This window comes from Orbicella franksi, chromosome 11, assembly GCF_964199315.1.
Source record: "Orbicella franksi chromosome 11, jaOrbFran1.1, whole genome shotgun sequence".
Taxonomy (NCBI): Eukaryota; Metazoa; Cnidaria; class Anthozoa; order Scleractinia; family Merulinidae; genus Orbicella; species Orbicella franksi.
This window is the reverse complement of record NC_138155.1, coordinates 5,960,915-5,977,423: the sequence shown is the minus strand read 5'-3', so window position 1 is coordinate 5,977,423 and position 16,509 is coordinate 5,960,915. Positions and strand designations below refer to the sequence as shown.

Below are 16,509 nucleotides of genomic sequence, written 5' to 3'. Positions count from 1 at the left end.
AAAATAGCGTTTGATACAGTTGTTTGTGTTATAGGTTTGAAAAACGTTATTTTTCCGCGTGATTATTGTAACTTTTTTGGGGGGGCGGGGGCGAGGCGGGGGGGGGGGGTGGGGTGTGGAGTAGTTATGCAATGCCGGCGTTTGTCAATATACAACTTGAACAGAGACCTAAATCAATCCAGTTCTAAAAATTTAATGCAAACCCTTGAATGACTTTATTTAAGTCTCAGTCTTAATAGCTGAGCACAAGTGCTCTACTAATTGGGGAGACAAAAATATAAAGTAAAATGTATTCACCTTAGATTTAGTAAAATTAAGAAAATATTAAAATTGAATCCAAAAAAACAAAACTAATTTGTTGCTAAATCAAAACGCCGCTGCGATGATCGAGAATCCATGCAGTTTGAAGTTCAAATGAAACACGCGGATACACATGCCAGCTAGGCAACTGGATTAGATGCTGCCTAATCTGGAAATAATTAAGTGAAAAAAACAATGCGAAATGCCAGATTGGACAAAACTACAGGTCGAGTACAATGTGTCAGTCAGCCAAAGATATTTTTTGTTTAATTCAATGTAGCTGGATTTGGCGCGCAAGCGTTTGTTTTGGCGGTGAACTTTGCACCTAGAGTTTACGCCATTTATCATGTAATATATCAAACACGAAAGAAAGTTTCATCGGGATATCCAAACAACGAGAAGAGAGTTGAAAATACGACGCGCAGCGGAGTATTTTTAGGCGAAATTCGAGGTGTTTGGATAGCCGATGAAACTGTGTCGAGTGTCCTTTACGGTTGTGATTTTCTTTGTTTTAACTTGATCAATTATTAATGAGTTTGAGAAGTAGTGAATTTCTAGTCGGGAAGCCGTACGCAGAGTGGAAAAAAGGCGAGGAGATTTGGGAGAGAGATTGTGGCTGTGAGAGCCATTTCAGAGAGCCGGAAGCTAATCATCTTGAAAGTAGAATAATTTGCTTTCTTTTTCTCGGGGTGTTTTCTAAAAGAAATAGAAAATATCTTTCGAGTTGTAGCGACATGAGTGGAAGTTTGGGAGAACGAGAAATGCTGTAGGGACACGATCCGACAGGCGAGTGTTTCATTTGAACAGCTTTTTCCGATTCTCACACACTTTCGCGAATGTTCCTATAACTCGAAAGAAACGCAGAAAATATTTTCTAGTTGTTTTAGGAAACACCACGTGAAAAATTAAGGGGTGAACCGTTTATTTCGAATATCAAAATGTAACTTCTCTTTGCTCGAGCCTGCGTTACGTACACAGCAAAAAATGTCAAGTTCAAATTGTATCATTAATCGGATAAAAAATCCCAGATTATAATGCCACCAAATATGGTGCCGGCCGTTTGCTCCTGTAGAGGAATATCTTTTGCGACAGTAGTAAGCCAATCAGAAAGTCTCATGGTAAAATTATGTCATTTTTTGACAACTTTTGACGCGCGAAACCGTGACTTCGCCTACTACTGCCTTCACACACGAGGTACTGGCCGAGACACGGGTTTCATAAGGGCCGATATAAAAGCCAAGTAAAACGACATTTCTTACCCTCTTGGACATTAACTAAAGATTCAGGTAAGCACTGAAGCTTCAAACGCCCCAGCTTGTGTTAGCTTAAACTTGGAGTCAGCTTGGCTGAGTGTTAAGGCTCGTTAAGTCTTTTGTCCTGCTAAAAGTTGTATTTGTTGTGAGCTTAGCTCGTCCGCCTTGTATATCACTGACATAAGCGACTGCTAAGTTGGGGTTTTTACAGCCATTTGTTTGTTTCTTTGGTTTTTTCTTTGCGTAAATTCCCCCCATATGCAAGGCCTTTCAGGCACTGACCAAGGTTTTAAACACAAGTTTAGCTTAAGTTGATTTGACATTTACTATTAGATTAATCTACAAGATACTGAGAAGTACTTGAAACCATGGATAGTCAAGAGACTGGAGTCTTCTACTACCCATGTTGAAACTTAAAAGAGCTAAGCTAACTGTTCTCATTTGAAAATGAGAACAGTTAGAATTCAGGTCACTTTCAAAATGTCGAACCACAATTTTCCCGAATGATAAGCTGTTACTGTACTAATTAGAGCATCCTTTCCAGGAAAAATGCAGAGAAAAATGTAAAGTCCTTTTTTTGTGGTAAATGGGCATCAATCACCGACGGCATTCAAATTTCTCAGGAGTGATGTCATCTTTTGTCCTCCTTGAGTTTTTGTCACGTAATTTACCCGCCTTCAATTTGAACGGGAAATTTTAAAAGAAGATATTAAGTTTCAGAATTTTGCTACAAATGAATTGAAAAAAGATAAAAACCTGACCGGAATATATTAGTTTTGTTAATTATCAGAGCATTTTAATACATTACGTCATTACATCAATTATAATAATTGCATTCCTGTGTTGATCGAAAGTTTTCTGTTTGATAGCGAAAATGCATGGGAGAGCTTGATAAACCATAGCCGCATTCTTCCTGAAAATAATGTTTAAGATGTGGTACACATTGAATTACTTCCAAACTCGTCGGTTAGGCGGCATTAGAAAATAAAACGTCGAACAACTCGGCTAAAAAAATCACTGATTCCGCCCGCTGAAAATCAAAGTTGTCATACTTGAAAAAGTTCGATCAATTACAATAGACGTGAAAATCTTCTGAGGGCGGTACATAAGGGAAACTACAAACATCACGCACGAATCCACTCGTAGTGACTTTGTTTCTGTGGAAATTTATACGGTGTATTGAGTCTTCTGGCAAATTGTAATTGGGAGCAGTGAGGTCAACCAGTTTTAGCTGATTTTGTGATCGGCAAAAGGAAAACAGATAAACGCTTTTGTATTACACGTTCCTCAAGTCAGTCAGGAGATTATTGTAAATTTTCGTTTACAACCCAACTGATTCAGTCCTTTTTTTCAAAAAAGAAAAATATGTGTGCATATTGGCGGTCTTGCGGAAATGAAAGCACTTGAAAACAGTTTCCGAGTTAGTTTTATAAAGCATTCTAAGACGGTTTGCTGAGAGAAAAATAACATCAAAGATGAAGCGTTTCCGTTGATTAAACTTGTCATATAGTTAAGGGAAATTTAACTTTCTAAAACAACCCACCGTCAGTTTTTACCTTTTATGACGTTTATGGGTTTTATGAAGTGAACGTCGTACCAGCCTTTTTGAGGAAAAAAAAGAGGACTTTTGATCAAAAATGTCTTGGCGATGTAAACTCAACAATTCGTTTCGGAAACTTGCCTTTGAGACTACAAATTCCAAAAAGGATATTGTTCAACAATATTTGGAGAACAAACAGAGGGGAAAACAGTATCTAAACAAAAACCCGCGGAATAAAACTTGAAAAGAAACATCGATGAAACACTGTGTTCTGAAATTCCTTTGGAAAGGACTAAATGCAATTGGATTTTGTTATTTGGGTGAAAAAGGTGAGAGAATAAAGAACAAAGAGATAATTTTCTAAAGTATCGTAAAGCACAGCTAGTATCTTGATTTCGCTTATCGGCCCTCCGGGTAGTTGGTTTTTGTTATTTCTGTTTCAGGTTATTCGCTCGCCCGTTCACAAATGGCTTCCGAGACAAGGAGTTTAACTTGTCTTCAGTCACGTTGTTTCACATAGAAATGTTAATTTTGAAACTAAATATTCCGTTTGTTAATCTGTTCGAAAGTCTGTTCATTTTTGCGGCACAGCGGCAACGAAACCGCAAGCGATTGGTCCACCATCAACACAAGCAAGTAAGAAACAATGGTCTTGTTCACCGAGCGTGAAAAATGACAGTGTGGACTTAATATGAACAACAAAGGACCTGAATTTACTTCCAGTGTACTTGAACTGATTTACATGCACTAATAGGTTATGCTAATGCTAATACAATCGAGTTTACTATGTGAGATCATCGGTTCCTTTGTATTCGCGAATTTCTCAGCGAGTTCTTTTGTTCCGTGCACGTGAGCATACATGTTAGCACCTCTGTTTCAAATATATTTCTCACGTTCTCATTGGTCCCGATATAAATTTTCCACGCTGTGATTGGTTGTTTGTTAATAGGACACATGAGACGTAAGGGGTATTTAAATATTCGCGGTTGATGAAAGTCAGGGTTTTTAGTGACAGCGTATTTTTCCTGCTAACAGAGGTCTGTGAACTTAGAGCGCTCTTTTGTCGATTTTCTTGCCACAGGAAAGCAGCTTAAGGCCGTCTCTTGCCCTCAACGATCAACTGAACGCAAAGGTGAGTCTTTTAAACTGCTAATCAGTCGATTTAGCACGCTTAGGGCATCGAACTGGTTAACTTGGAAGATGGTAACACAAACCGTAGATACGGGTTGTATTCAAGAACTGAGGCAGCTCGTTTCTCTACGAAAATAACTCTAACGAAAATGTGATCTTTAAGGAAAGGGATTTTAGTGTCTGTAGCTTGGACTCTTCTCATTCTGATTCGCTTCTGATCGCGTGAATAAACCGCATGGAATATCATAAACACGGGAACGTGTTTTCTTCGAAGCTTTTCCATAGTTTATCGCTTTGCACTATAGCAAGGAATTTTGTGTTCGAAGGCAGCTTATCTGATCGCTATTTTGGTGGCCTTAGCTCTCTCGGTAATCAAGCTTCACATTTCCCAACCGAGAATTTATTCTACTCGATAATCGAAGAAAAATTCAAATAATTCTTCGATATGGTTTAAGTTCTTTGTGGGCGATCTAATACATATTCACAACTTCTTACAACAAAGATGGCACATTAAGAGCCAGTTTGCTCGATTTTTAAAGCTTTCCTGGCGGAATTATTGGAAAAAATCTCTCGTTAAGGTTGTAACAGCAGCAAATACATTAAATGCAACAAAAAAACGCTACGCGGAATTGCGCTTAGCTCACAGAATTCACCGAACGTTTATTGTTATTGTAAGGAAATCTTTGAGGCGTTGAGGTGAGAAGAACTGAGTTGTTGAAGGAATAACTGCACATTTGTAATTACTTGATCCTTTTTCTTAGGGTATTTGGATGGTACGATCATAAACATTTTGCTCTGCAAGTTTTTGATTAAATGTGCCATGGAATTTTAGGCTAACGCCGAGCAAAAGTTCTAACTGATGTCTTCATGCATAATTCTGAAATGCCACATGTCATTGCAAATTTGGTATCAATTTTTAATCTTACATGTAAAATACAAGGCATTGAAAATTCAGGAAAAATCACCCTCGAAAGCTTCTACAATTCCAGTTGACTTACATATATACAGTACCTTCTACTAAGGCGCTTTATAATAACAGTTCAGACGGCTATAAGAAGCAGGGATCGAAGCAAATCTTGCAGTGCATTTTGATGTTAGAAAATATTGTGTGGTTCTTGCAGGCGGCTTTTGGGGGTAAATTGTATAACTCTGATTCTTTTTATGAACATTTTACTTAAGTTTAAGATGAAAAATGACTGTAGTATTTCTGTGGAGATCACATCGCTATTCAAGTCAAGTAATTCGAAACGAAGATGTCGCTCGAAGACCTCTTGAATCTTTCGTGCGTATTGAATTTCTCGAGGGATCACAACAAATTTTTATTCTGCAGGGTTCAAACAATAAAAATAAACCATGAATTTTAAAATATCGCTTCTAAATTGGCCAAGCCTTGTAGGAGTTGACCACATTACCATATGAATAAAAAAATCGTTCTCTCAGAATTTTAAACAAACATTTTCGTAAGGTTTTACTCCAAGTGTTGCTCCAGCGCGCTTGTATCAAAGAACTACATTGTAACGACTGGAAAAAGTGGTGGGACATATAGCTTATAACTCTTCATCTTTGAATTTTGTACCTTGTGTGGACCCAAGAGCTCTCTTCATATCTCAAGCATATGAAAATTATATCAAATTTGGTAGTGTTCACTTGCACTGATGAGCCTGTGGGTTAACGTTTGAAAAAGTGCACCCTCTGGCATTTGTGGCACGGAATCATATAGCTTTCCTTTCACCCACTTAGTCTCGCCTGCTCATAGAGATCTCATATGACATTGTAATACCCTGAGGAGAAGTTTAAGTTATAAATCCACAATTACATTTTCTTGGGTCAAATTCGAACTGCTAATTTGCTAAAAAAAAAATTGCTACAATTAATGGAAGATAATTTTATTTTAAGTTAAACAATATCTGCAATATTTCTGGATAACTTCTTCTGTTGTTGTCTTGCAAATCAGGGTTTGATATATTTAAGTAAATTAAGTGATTAATTCGAGAGAAAATTCTGGTCAGCTTTAAGAGGATTATTAATACAAAATGCTTGAAAAAAGTGTTTGGATAGTAACTCGAGTACATTTTTTCTTTCATAAAGCTCTGTAGTGAATAACTATTAAACGTGCTTAACCCATACCCTTTACCTCCTCAGTTGCTCCTGAAAGCCTTCTTCTTTATCACGAGAAGATAAAATGCCTCCAGGAACAAAGAAAAGAAAGACAGAGGACTGTTGCCATGGAAATTTTATCAGTGGTAGTCCACGCTATGTGACAAGACTCTTTCTCAGAGAACGACGTGCGAGTGGAATTGAAAGTATAGGCCCTTACTTTGGTAGTCTGCCTCCGGAGATGTTAAACCTTTTGTTCTCTTATCTTGACGCCCCAGCATTGTCATCCTTAGGAGCTTCTTGCCGAGTTCTAGACTCTTATGCCAAACGCATGTGGAAACCTTTGTGTACAAGACTTGGCCTTACTCACAAACCCACAGTATTATGTGTTGCAAATCCTTTGAGTGAAGCATCCACGTTTTCATATGATAAGGCAGTTGAACTTTGTAGAGGTGAGAAACATTGGGAAATAATGGCAATGCGGAGTTGGTTGTACTCTAAGTGGAGGTGTGTGGTGTGTTATCGTAACTGCTCCCACAGGGTGGATGTCCATTTTGATGTGACTCTCTGTGATGGTTGTCATCCTTTGTTTTACAGACGCAAATGCCACGCCAAGGTTTGTAGAGGATCTAATCTTTTATGGTTAAATATTATTCACAAGTGTATTGAGACTCCCTTGTACTTAACAAATCGTTGAAATTACAAGAGAAAAGGAAGGGGGTACATGTAGGAGTCAGAAATCAAAGGTACCCTGTATACGCCTAATGGTGAGTGGTACTATGGGCATGTTAAAGACACAGAATGGTGAAACAACAAAATGGCACTACAGTAGCATTAATAGTGCTCCAGTTAGCTAAATTAAGTGGTGCTCGGATTAGCCTAAATATCGCTGCTCGACAGGGTTAACCTTACAGACACACATATCCCACTTTGACTCTTACCCATAGAGCCATTTTGCCATTTCATCATTGTGCAGTTCTAGAAAATATCCATACTCCCCCCACAGAAGGGTTTGAAATTTCCTGGGGGTGGAGGTTTCTGTAAGACCAAAAAATTTCAAGAAATGTACGAAGCTTAATTGGAATTTCCAGCAGGGTGGGGGTTCTTAGAAAAAAAAAATCCCTTCTGTGGGGGAGGTACTGAAATTTTCTGGAACTCCCTGGCACTGTGGTGGCAGTGAAGAATGGGATGCAAGCACCCTGGCCAGACTTGGTCCAGATTTAGGCACTGCCTTGGGTAACTGCAGTACAATTTGTTTGTTGGGCAAGACATTTTACTTTACACCTGATAGTTTGCTCCCCTCCACCCAGGAGTCAGGGTTGTTCAAAGTAAAATTAACGTACTCTGCTGGCTACCAAAAATCATGTGCACTATTTACTTAATGATGTTTTTAAGCCAGCTACTCTACTGCCCTACTTGAACGTTTGATTTTTTTAAAAAAGATTACAAAATCAGTTACTTATTCCCCACAATAAAGTCACCTAATTCATTCTAAACTTTGTGACAACCATGCAGTAGTATAAATGTACTGTGTAATGTACAAAAATTGAAATCTGGAAGATTGCCAAATTTACTTTCTTGACTCCCCGAAAAGTTGTTATAAGTAGTGCTCTGCTAATTCAACCACAAAAATGCATTAGTTAAAAAAAACTCACTCAAATCGATGAAAATATGTGGCTACATGAAAATGTTAGTTTGTTATGCATTTTCCGTTGTATTGTCCGGGAGATTAATGGTGATCTGTGTGGGAGATTCAAATGTCTGTCTCCAGGTGACTCCAGGATAAACTGTGAGAGTTTGCATAGATGTGTATTGGGCAAACTGGTAACCATAAGAAAATCCCGAAAAAGTGCTGTCAAGGACAGAGTAACCTGTGATGGACTTTGCAGTTCCCTTTTAGGAGCTAGTTCATTAATCTTACTACTATCTGTCTTCTCTTATAGGAGCAATTCAGTCTGACAGAAAGAGATCTCAGGACTATAGACAATGACTCTTATGAATTCTTAGTATCTGACCTCATAACTATTGCCAGAAGAAAATATGGCAGCAGGGAAGCACTACAAGAGAGACTAAACCACAGACAACGACTGAAGAACATGAGAGAAGCCGAGAAACAGTGCGCCTTGGTTCAAAGGGAGAGAGAAGTTTTAAGGGCACTGGAAACCTTGAATAGCTCATACAGTGAAATAGAAACTGTTGATGCGCGTTGTATGCCGTATGTTAGCACTCCAGCAAGCTATCAGTACCATCCACAGCAATCTGCAGAGGATGCTGCTAAATGGCTTATTGGGTGGAAGAACCGACAGGAGACGCGACACAAGTTGTTGATGGCAGAAATTGAGGCAAGGTCATCACGATGCAAAGGCTGCAGAGCACGCTATGATTACCGGTTAGTATATAATTGTCATGGCAATCGATTGCTGTCCCAGTTTGAGGCTAAAATGTAGAAATATTGAACAGACCATGGTTGGGTTTTGTTCAGGTGAACCAGTCCTCCAACAATGACCAAAAAATGAGCAAGGCCAATGTTACATACAGTTGAATCCCTAGCTCAGAGAAAGGAGAGGTGGCCGATTAATAGGGGTTGGCCACCCTATAGGGGTTTGCATACTTTGAATACATTTTAGATTGGGTCAATTGCTTGGTGAACAACCACGTCAAGACAATTATCATAAACTTGTGTTTGAATGTTTTTATCTGTTATCGAATTCTGTTTTGGACTTTTATCTGCCATCTTCTTTTCCAAAAGAGAGCAAACTATGCGTATCATTTCTTGTGGCTGCTTAAAAGGGGCAGGGACAATAGAAAACTCACTCATAGGGATAACCAAAAATGTGGCTGCTTAATAGAGGTTTGACTGTATACAGTTTAAGTAGACCAAACATGCTTGTTCTATAAGATTTTTAACAGAAAAAGGCTGCTAACAGTGACCAGCAACCTCTGAATGGATGAAAGCTGGACTAGCTGCTCATTCAGGCCATAAGGTTGAATGATTCAGTTTTGTCTGGATTGAACTCTTGCAAAACAAAATAATTATTAAATAACTTTTTAAATTAATAGACTACTTGTAAATTGTCACACATTCATAATACATACTGGCCAAGAGAGTCCACAAATATGTAAAGAACTAGCCAGCTGAACAGGCAGATTAGCAGGCCGCAAAGTCTGATACACAAGCGCGAAGCGCCTTTCGCTCTCTGCCCCACTAATCCGCCTGTTCTGCAGGCTAGTGAAAAACATACCAGGCCTCTGGAAATTACGTTTCTTTTGCAATTACATTGGATTATTTTCTAAATCACACTGGAAAAACTTGTCCGAGTGTGTTCGTTTCAAGTTATATAAAATTTAAAGACTGAATCACTTGACATGAATGATGTGGGAGATTACTCAGGACAATTTTATTTTAGAAACATGTCAAGTATACTTCTCTTGCATCCACAAGCTTCCTCTTAGAAAACGTTTTCTACTTCTGATTGAAATTAGCATAATATAGTTAAATTCTCTTAGTTCTGATCTGAGGAATTCAAAGGTCCAATTGAAAGTAATTTTATAAATTTATGCAGATCTCTCTCCAGGCTGCCCTCAGCAACAAAGTGCACACATGTTCTAGAAGAGAATGCAGCAAAGTTGATGGAAACAATTAAGGACAACTTTCACCACGACATTGTTCATTACACTCGGCATGGACAGTTGTCGATGGAGACAGGCGTGTATGACATGGAACATCGTTCAGCTCAAGAGCTCTTCTTGAGGAATGAGAGAAGAACAAAGTTGATGGAGGAACTGAATGCTAAGAAAGCTGAATGGCCCTCCATTCTAAATGGTAAGTGTAATCCAGGTAACACCTTTGTTTGGCCTTGAAATAATATTTACAGAAAATAGAGCACAAACAAGTGAATCAATTGCGGAGGATCACAGGCAGGGTTTGTCAGTTCAGCCAATAGGAGCTGCTCACACAGAAACACACAGACAGCCATTGCACAAAAATTTTAGTCTATAACTTTATTTCACTAATTTTGATTGGTTCATTGAAAGATGCACTCATATTATTCATTGGGGCAGAGGAAGAAATCAATTTTGTAGGTAAACCAAACTCTTTAATTATTATTAATAATGACTAAGAGTGTGTATTTGAGAAGTACCGGCCAGGGCTGAGCATGCTTGATGGGCCCTTGTTGTGAACTTGTTACTGGTGTAAAGATAGAGACTAAAAGTGAATCAAAGCTGTCAGTGGAAGATTAATATAAGATGCATATGTACAAGTATTCTTTGAATCTGTTTTTCTCAAACAGGACAGAAAGATGCAATGAACTGTAACTACGCCCAAGATTTCATCTACAAGGGTGTCGCTGTAATGGACAGCGATGGAAATAAGTGTCGTCTGCGTAATGCCAAGGATGTAGCCAGGGTGATTTTGGCGAAGGCTCATGGATGGGATTCAAGATATACAGAAGTGATGAACGAGTTGGAAAAGAAGGGATTTGTTCCACCATTTGACAAGCTGAAACTCGAGGGCCATTTGTTACTGGATGACTTTGTTGAGAGCTCTGTAGTGGTAAGTAAACATTTACTACGCACATCTGTGTGTGCCATTGTCTAACCATACAGAAGCATGGTAAAATTGGACTTTTCCTGTCATACATTACATTAATGGGATCATATCTACTACACACATCTGCGTTCGAGTGTCAATCCATCCCCTCGATCGCACTCAATTAAAATCTTGATCAACACTTGATCAACCTCTCCATCAAGGCTCAGTTCACACTCCGTTGACAGTCAGTGCAGTCTGCAGTTGACTAAGTTTCGCAGACATGCCATTGAGTGTTGATCGATGCATATGAGTTAGTTGTCAACTGTCATTGACCAACTGTCTATTGAGTGTTGATAGAGATGTTGATCGGGTGTCAGTCTAGTGCTGACAGAGTATCAATCGAGATGTGGATCAAGTGTCAATCAAGATGTTAATGAAGTGTTGATCATGGGTATCGACTGAAACTCAACCGCAGATGCGTTTAGCACATGATTCCATTAAATGTTCCTGATTCATAATGAGGAAATTTGCACAGTCAATGGAAACATGGAAGATGTTTTCAATCTATTTCTAGAATACAGTCATCTAAAGAAGTATGCTGTAAACACTGCAGCTCTTTTTGGGAAGAAAAACTTCTGTCAGTAAATTAAATTCATTATGTATGCCAAGTTGAAATAAACAGGCCATTTCGGAGTTGCCTTTTGCCTCTGTGTCAAAACGAATCTCCGTGCAAAACCATTCATATGGAAATGTTTTCCACTAACATGTTCATTTTCATGCAAATCAAACACTTTTTCATATGAAAGGTTTTGCACAAAGACCCATTTTGAAACAGAGGCACAAGGTAATGACCACCTCTTGTAAGCGACCGACTCTCATTAGCGACCAGTTTTCCAAAATACCAAAAGTTTCCAAGTGAAATCGCTATATTTGGAACCTCTTGAAAGTGACCACCTCTTGTAAGCGACCACGACCACTTTTAGAGCTAAAAGTTCGAAATTTTCTTTTGTTTTTAACCTCCTGTAAATGACCACTTGACAGATAATGGAGCAGAAATTAGATGATAAGTTATTGTATCATTATTACATTCCTAGATAGTACAAGATCCAGTAACTTCTGAATGGAGAGTACCAGGTTTTTTTCTTGAAATTGGCTTTTTACATAAATAAAATATCTAAGACATAGGGTAAGTCTTTGCAGTTGCCATATCCTAATTAGGAAAACTTATGACCCAATATGGTCTAAGCTCTCATAAGCGACCACCTCCCGTAAGCGACCAACTAGGTTTGACTGTATTTAAAAGATCCTATGATCAACAGGTTCATGGTGACAACATCATTGCTTGCTCTGCTGTTGAAGTCGCTGACAGAATAGCCGTGATTGAAGGTTTAGAAGAGGAGCAGAAGTCCTCGGCAGCACTAAGATGTGCCCGGATTTATGCAGAATGCAATCGAAAACCTGGTAAGTTACTGCTAAGAATGGTCAAGTATAGATGCCACCTCCCAAAACCCCCTTGGCCAAGTCTTGGCTGTCATTCTGCATGGGTTGCTTGCAGTTATAGCCATCACTCTCATTTGCTCGTAGTTAGTGTTCATTTGTTGGTTAGGGCAATCAAGTAATTAACATCTAATTAACATCTAAATAACTAACAACTTCTGAGGAAAATATATTTAACTCCTAATATATTTAACTCCTGCATGAAATAGTTTATTAATAAGGGAATGGGGTTCTGGTGGGCGGCATCTAATGTTGACCAAATATAACTTAAGGTGGCCGAACACAGTTTTCGCGCACGCTTTTGCTGATGCAATTCAGCGTGCGTACAAGGATTGCAAAAAAACAAACATGCCGTCAATAGAGCGATCATTTTATTTACTCGACACCTGCACTATCCCTGCTATTTTTCTCTATAATTGAATGCAGTGTATTGATTGCTTTAGTCTTTTATTACAAAGATATGTTAGAAAAGGTAATGATGCAAAGAACCCAGCAATTCTCAGCTTTTTCTTTGTTACTGATAGAACCCAGTTAAATGCAGCACGTGTGTAATAAGTAAAAAAATTGCGATTGAATGAAAAATTGCACTCTCAGAAATGCGCCTATTTCTCGAGAACCACTCATTAGAATTTCACGAAATTTGGCACGAAAATACTTTAGGAAATAAGTAACTGGAGTATTGAAAATAATTGAACTTTAACAAAGGAAATTCTAGATATTCCAGTGAACCCTCAACAAGGGATAGTTAAAGATCTCTCTGTTAAATTATTAGCAAAATGGTGTTAACTTGTGAGAATTGTAACAAGCTTGTTGCATGCAAATTATAAACAAAATCTAATGACTAGATTTTCTAAAAATAAACAAAACCGATTTTAAAGGCCTGTTTATTTATTCATGTTGCCATGACAATGGCACATACGTCAGCTTAACCATCAAAAAACCAAAGTTTGTGTTGTTAATTTGCTTGCTGCCATTTTTGGCGACCGAGGGATAAAGGGTTTTAAAGAAAACGTTAATGAAACACAGGTGTCAAAAACTGTGTTCAGCCACCTTAACCTTTTGGTTTCGCAGAAAATGCATAATTATTAAATAAGAAGAAAAACATGGGAAAATGAGTTTTAAAGTTTTGGTTGCTTTGTAGATGTCAATGCACTAAGACAGACACGGAAAAGCAGTCTTGTGAAAAGTCTAAATGTGAAGTCTTTCTCTGAATGTGGCCCCAGTTCTGACAGACGATGGTCACCGGCACATGAGTACATCAACTGGTGAGATTGATTCAATGTACATGTATTATGTTAAGTTGTGATCTAATGCGTCCAATAACATCATGCAATTGCAGAAATTAACAACTCGACCAAGTGTTCCATTTAATGCGGCTGTCAATTATCTTTTTGTAGTAATTAGGAGCTGTAGCAAAGTAATACATGTAGTCAGAGCAAAATGATATTTCTAGCTGTGTTTTATTGGAAATCCACAAATTTGATTTTGCTTTCTCATTATTTTTTTATTTGTTGATAGACAATGATCATGCACATGCTGCTCTTAACACTGAAAATTATTCTTCATTTTAGGCTAAAAAATACACAAAATTGTAGATTTTGTGTCATATTCCTTTAGGGTGTCTACTAAAACAATTAGACAAACCACCGTTCTTTTCAATGAGCAATACTACAACTTGGCTACACCTTGTTGACTATACATTCATAAAAAACTCGGGATGTGGAAGGAGAAATCAACAAAGTTTCTACTTGTCAACAAAGTTCACCACAATTATAAAAAAGTGATTGTATATTTGACATTGCATTAATTTTATTTGCTATGTTGTCCTTTGTAGTGGAACAACCACATCACTCTTTGGATACAAGCTGACGACCCCAGAAGCAGTTGCATGTTTAATAAGGTTGAAGAGAGAGATTCACCCTCAAACAAAGATGCTTTAATTACAAACTTTATAATATATAATTTTGTACGAAAGACTACGGGTAATTTGACATTCAGGTTGAAAATGGGTTAAATTGTTAAATGTGACTTCCTTTAGGAAATATGTTACTTACTAAAGTCCAAAGATGCTTGAAATGTAATTAAGCTTGCAAGTGGACACTTTAAAAGTTACATAATGCCAAGTGACTGGAAAACCAAATTCTCAACAATATTTGTAGGTATCTTCAATAAATATAAGTACCAAATCTCAGTTAAAACTTGGAATGACAGATTAGAAGTGTTCGAAGTTGATTTTAGACATAGCAGTACACGTTTGCTTAATACAACACTTACATTTGTGGATTCTAAAATGTCCAGAGATTTTGTTTTTGGCAGCAACATTTTTGCAGAGCAAAATACTATTTCATGATTTGTGAGTAAGGGATACAAAATTATTTTATGTTTGTATTTACTTTAATTAACAAATTTGTACATACAATGTGTTGAGGTTTTGGAGGTGCATCGATTCTTGCCATGTTAGTATGTTGAGAGCGTGGTCAGTGAATTTTATTACGTTCAAATACTGGACTCAATGCATTTAGCTTGTTTGAGTGTTGAATTAGGCTAGAAGAGTTGATTTTATAGAATTAACAATTTGGTGGCTTTACAAAATGGACAAAAGTAATTTATCAATTTGAAAAACCCAAAAGCAAACCTTCACTTCAGATTCAAATTTAATATATATACTGTTTTCTACTCTAGTCAGAAATGTCCATGTTCAATGATATAGTAAATTCTTGCTGGTAGGAATAACCCATGCAAAATACAGGTCAACTTGTCATTATTATAAACAACAGCAGAAAATATTACTATCCATACATGATCTTTAATATTAAATACATCCTTGAAAACATTTTTTTATTATTATTTCTTATGCTGAACAAAAGCCCAGTGCTGAACATACTCCTATACAAACCAACTCACGATATTTATTAAACAGTTTCTGAACATTATTTCCTAACATTATAACAAAACCTGTGCTTGCCTTAAATGTTTACAGTTTCCAACATATTTTCTCTACCTTCAAAGTGTTCAAAAATTATTTACTTTCCTTAAAACTGCTTACTAACATTTATTACTGTTTTCACTGTGTAATAACTGTACAGAGAGCCAATGGAATTTTTCTATAACAAGAACATTTTTATACCAAAATCTGCACAAGGTAATTCGGATTGTATTCATAACTACATCAAGAAACAAGATAGCACTACAATTTAAGGTAGAACTCCATTAAACAAACTAAAATAAAATTATTAGTTCTCGATCAGTTATCTCATGTAAATTGTTAGCAAAACCTTAGCTTGATGGTAAAATGTAGAAAAACACCTTTGTGTGTCAACCAATCAGATTGCTCCATTGTTATGCATTTCAGATTTAATCAAGATGTTATAATTTGTTGACAGTACATCTTCATATGTGTTAGGTAATATTTGACTTGTGCTAGCTAGCAGTGTTCATAATGATCAATACAACAAAATGTTGAAGATTCTTTATTGTTCATAATTGTTACAATTATTCAAACTGAACTTGCTCATGGAATAAACTCCAAGTTTTGAATTTCCTGTGGTGTGTTGTTTTTAACCTTTTTCTCTTCAAATTCTTAGCCATTTTGGGGATATGTTGTAGTTCATTTTTGGTTTCAACTGTATGAAAGAATTGGTTCATGCTTAGCAAGTGTATATCAAGTTATGGATGTACGCGGGAAGTTTGGAGAGCACGAAGCATAAGAGTTGCTCGAGGTGAAAGCCGAGAGCAACTCTAGCTTCTTAAATGCTCTCCAAACTTCCCAAGTACATCCATAATTTGATATACGCACAGCTAAGCTCATGAACGAATTCTTTTATAACATGGCGACAACAACTTGGGTGCTACATGTTTTATTTGTGATTGACTACAAAGTTCTCCCAATGCACGGTGAAGGAAAACAAAGGTCATTAGGATCCTAACACGCCACAATCATTTGAGAAATGGTTGAACGAAAACACTTAACCTGGTTTCTAAAATTGTCAATGAAAAATTCGCTTCTTCAAATTAATAATAATGAAAATGCAGGCAAACAAAGTCAAAAATATTAAAGTTTAAGTAAACATCTCGGCTTGGCAAAAGTCAAAAGCTCAAAGTAGAGTTTGGATTGTTCAGAATAATCTTCTCATTGCCAAAACTTAAACAAAAGGAAC

At 37.3% G+C, this 16,509-nt stretch overlaps 1 protein-coding gene across 3 annotated transcripts; it reads left to right on the top strand.

Annotated features, from left to right (window-relative positions):
• The first annotated feature begins 4,061 nt into the window (after window positions 1–4,061).
• Window positions 4,062–15,889, top strand: LOC145502374 (uncharacterized). Of its 3 annotated transcripts, XM_081481690.1 has the most exons (8): window positions 4,063–4,225; window positions 6,367–6,937; window positions 8,265–8,710; window positions 9,885–10,144; window positions 10,614–10,876; window positions 12,175–12,316; window positions 13,494–13,617; window positions 14,187–15,889. In XM_081481690.1, the coding sequence occupies exons 2-8, from the start codon at window positions 6,407–6,409 to the stop codon at window positions 14,290–14,292; spliced, it is 1,872 nt and encodes a 623-aa protein (XP_081337816.1). In that variant the 5' UTR covers window positions 4,063–4,225; window positions 6,367–6,406; the 3' UTR covers window positions 14,293–15,889. The 3 variants fall into 3 exon arrangements, with proteins under 3 accessions (XP_081337818.1, XP_081337816.1, XP_081337817.1); XM_081481692.1 differs by lacking the exon at window positions 14,187–15,889 and having other exon boundaries at window positions 4,062–4,225; window positions 13,494–14,171; XM_081481691.1 differs by lacking the exon at window positions 4,063–4,225 and having other exon boundaries at window positions 6,269–6,937.
• The last annotated feature ends 620 nt before the right edge of the window (window positions 15,890–16,509 follow it).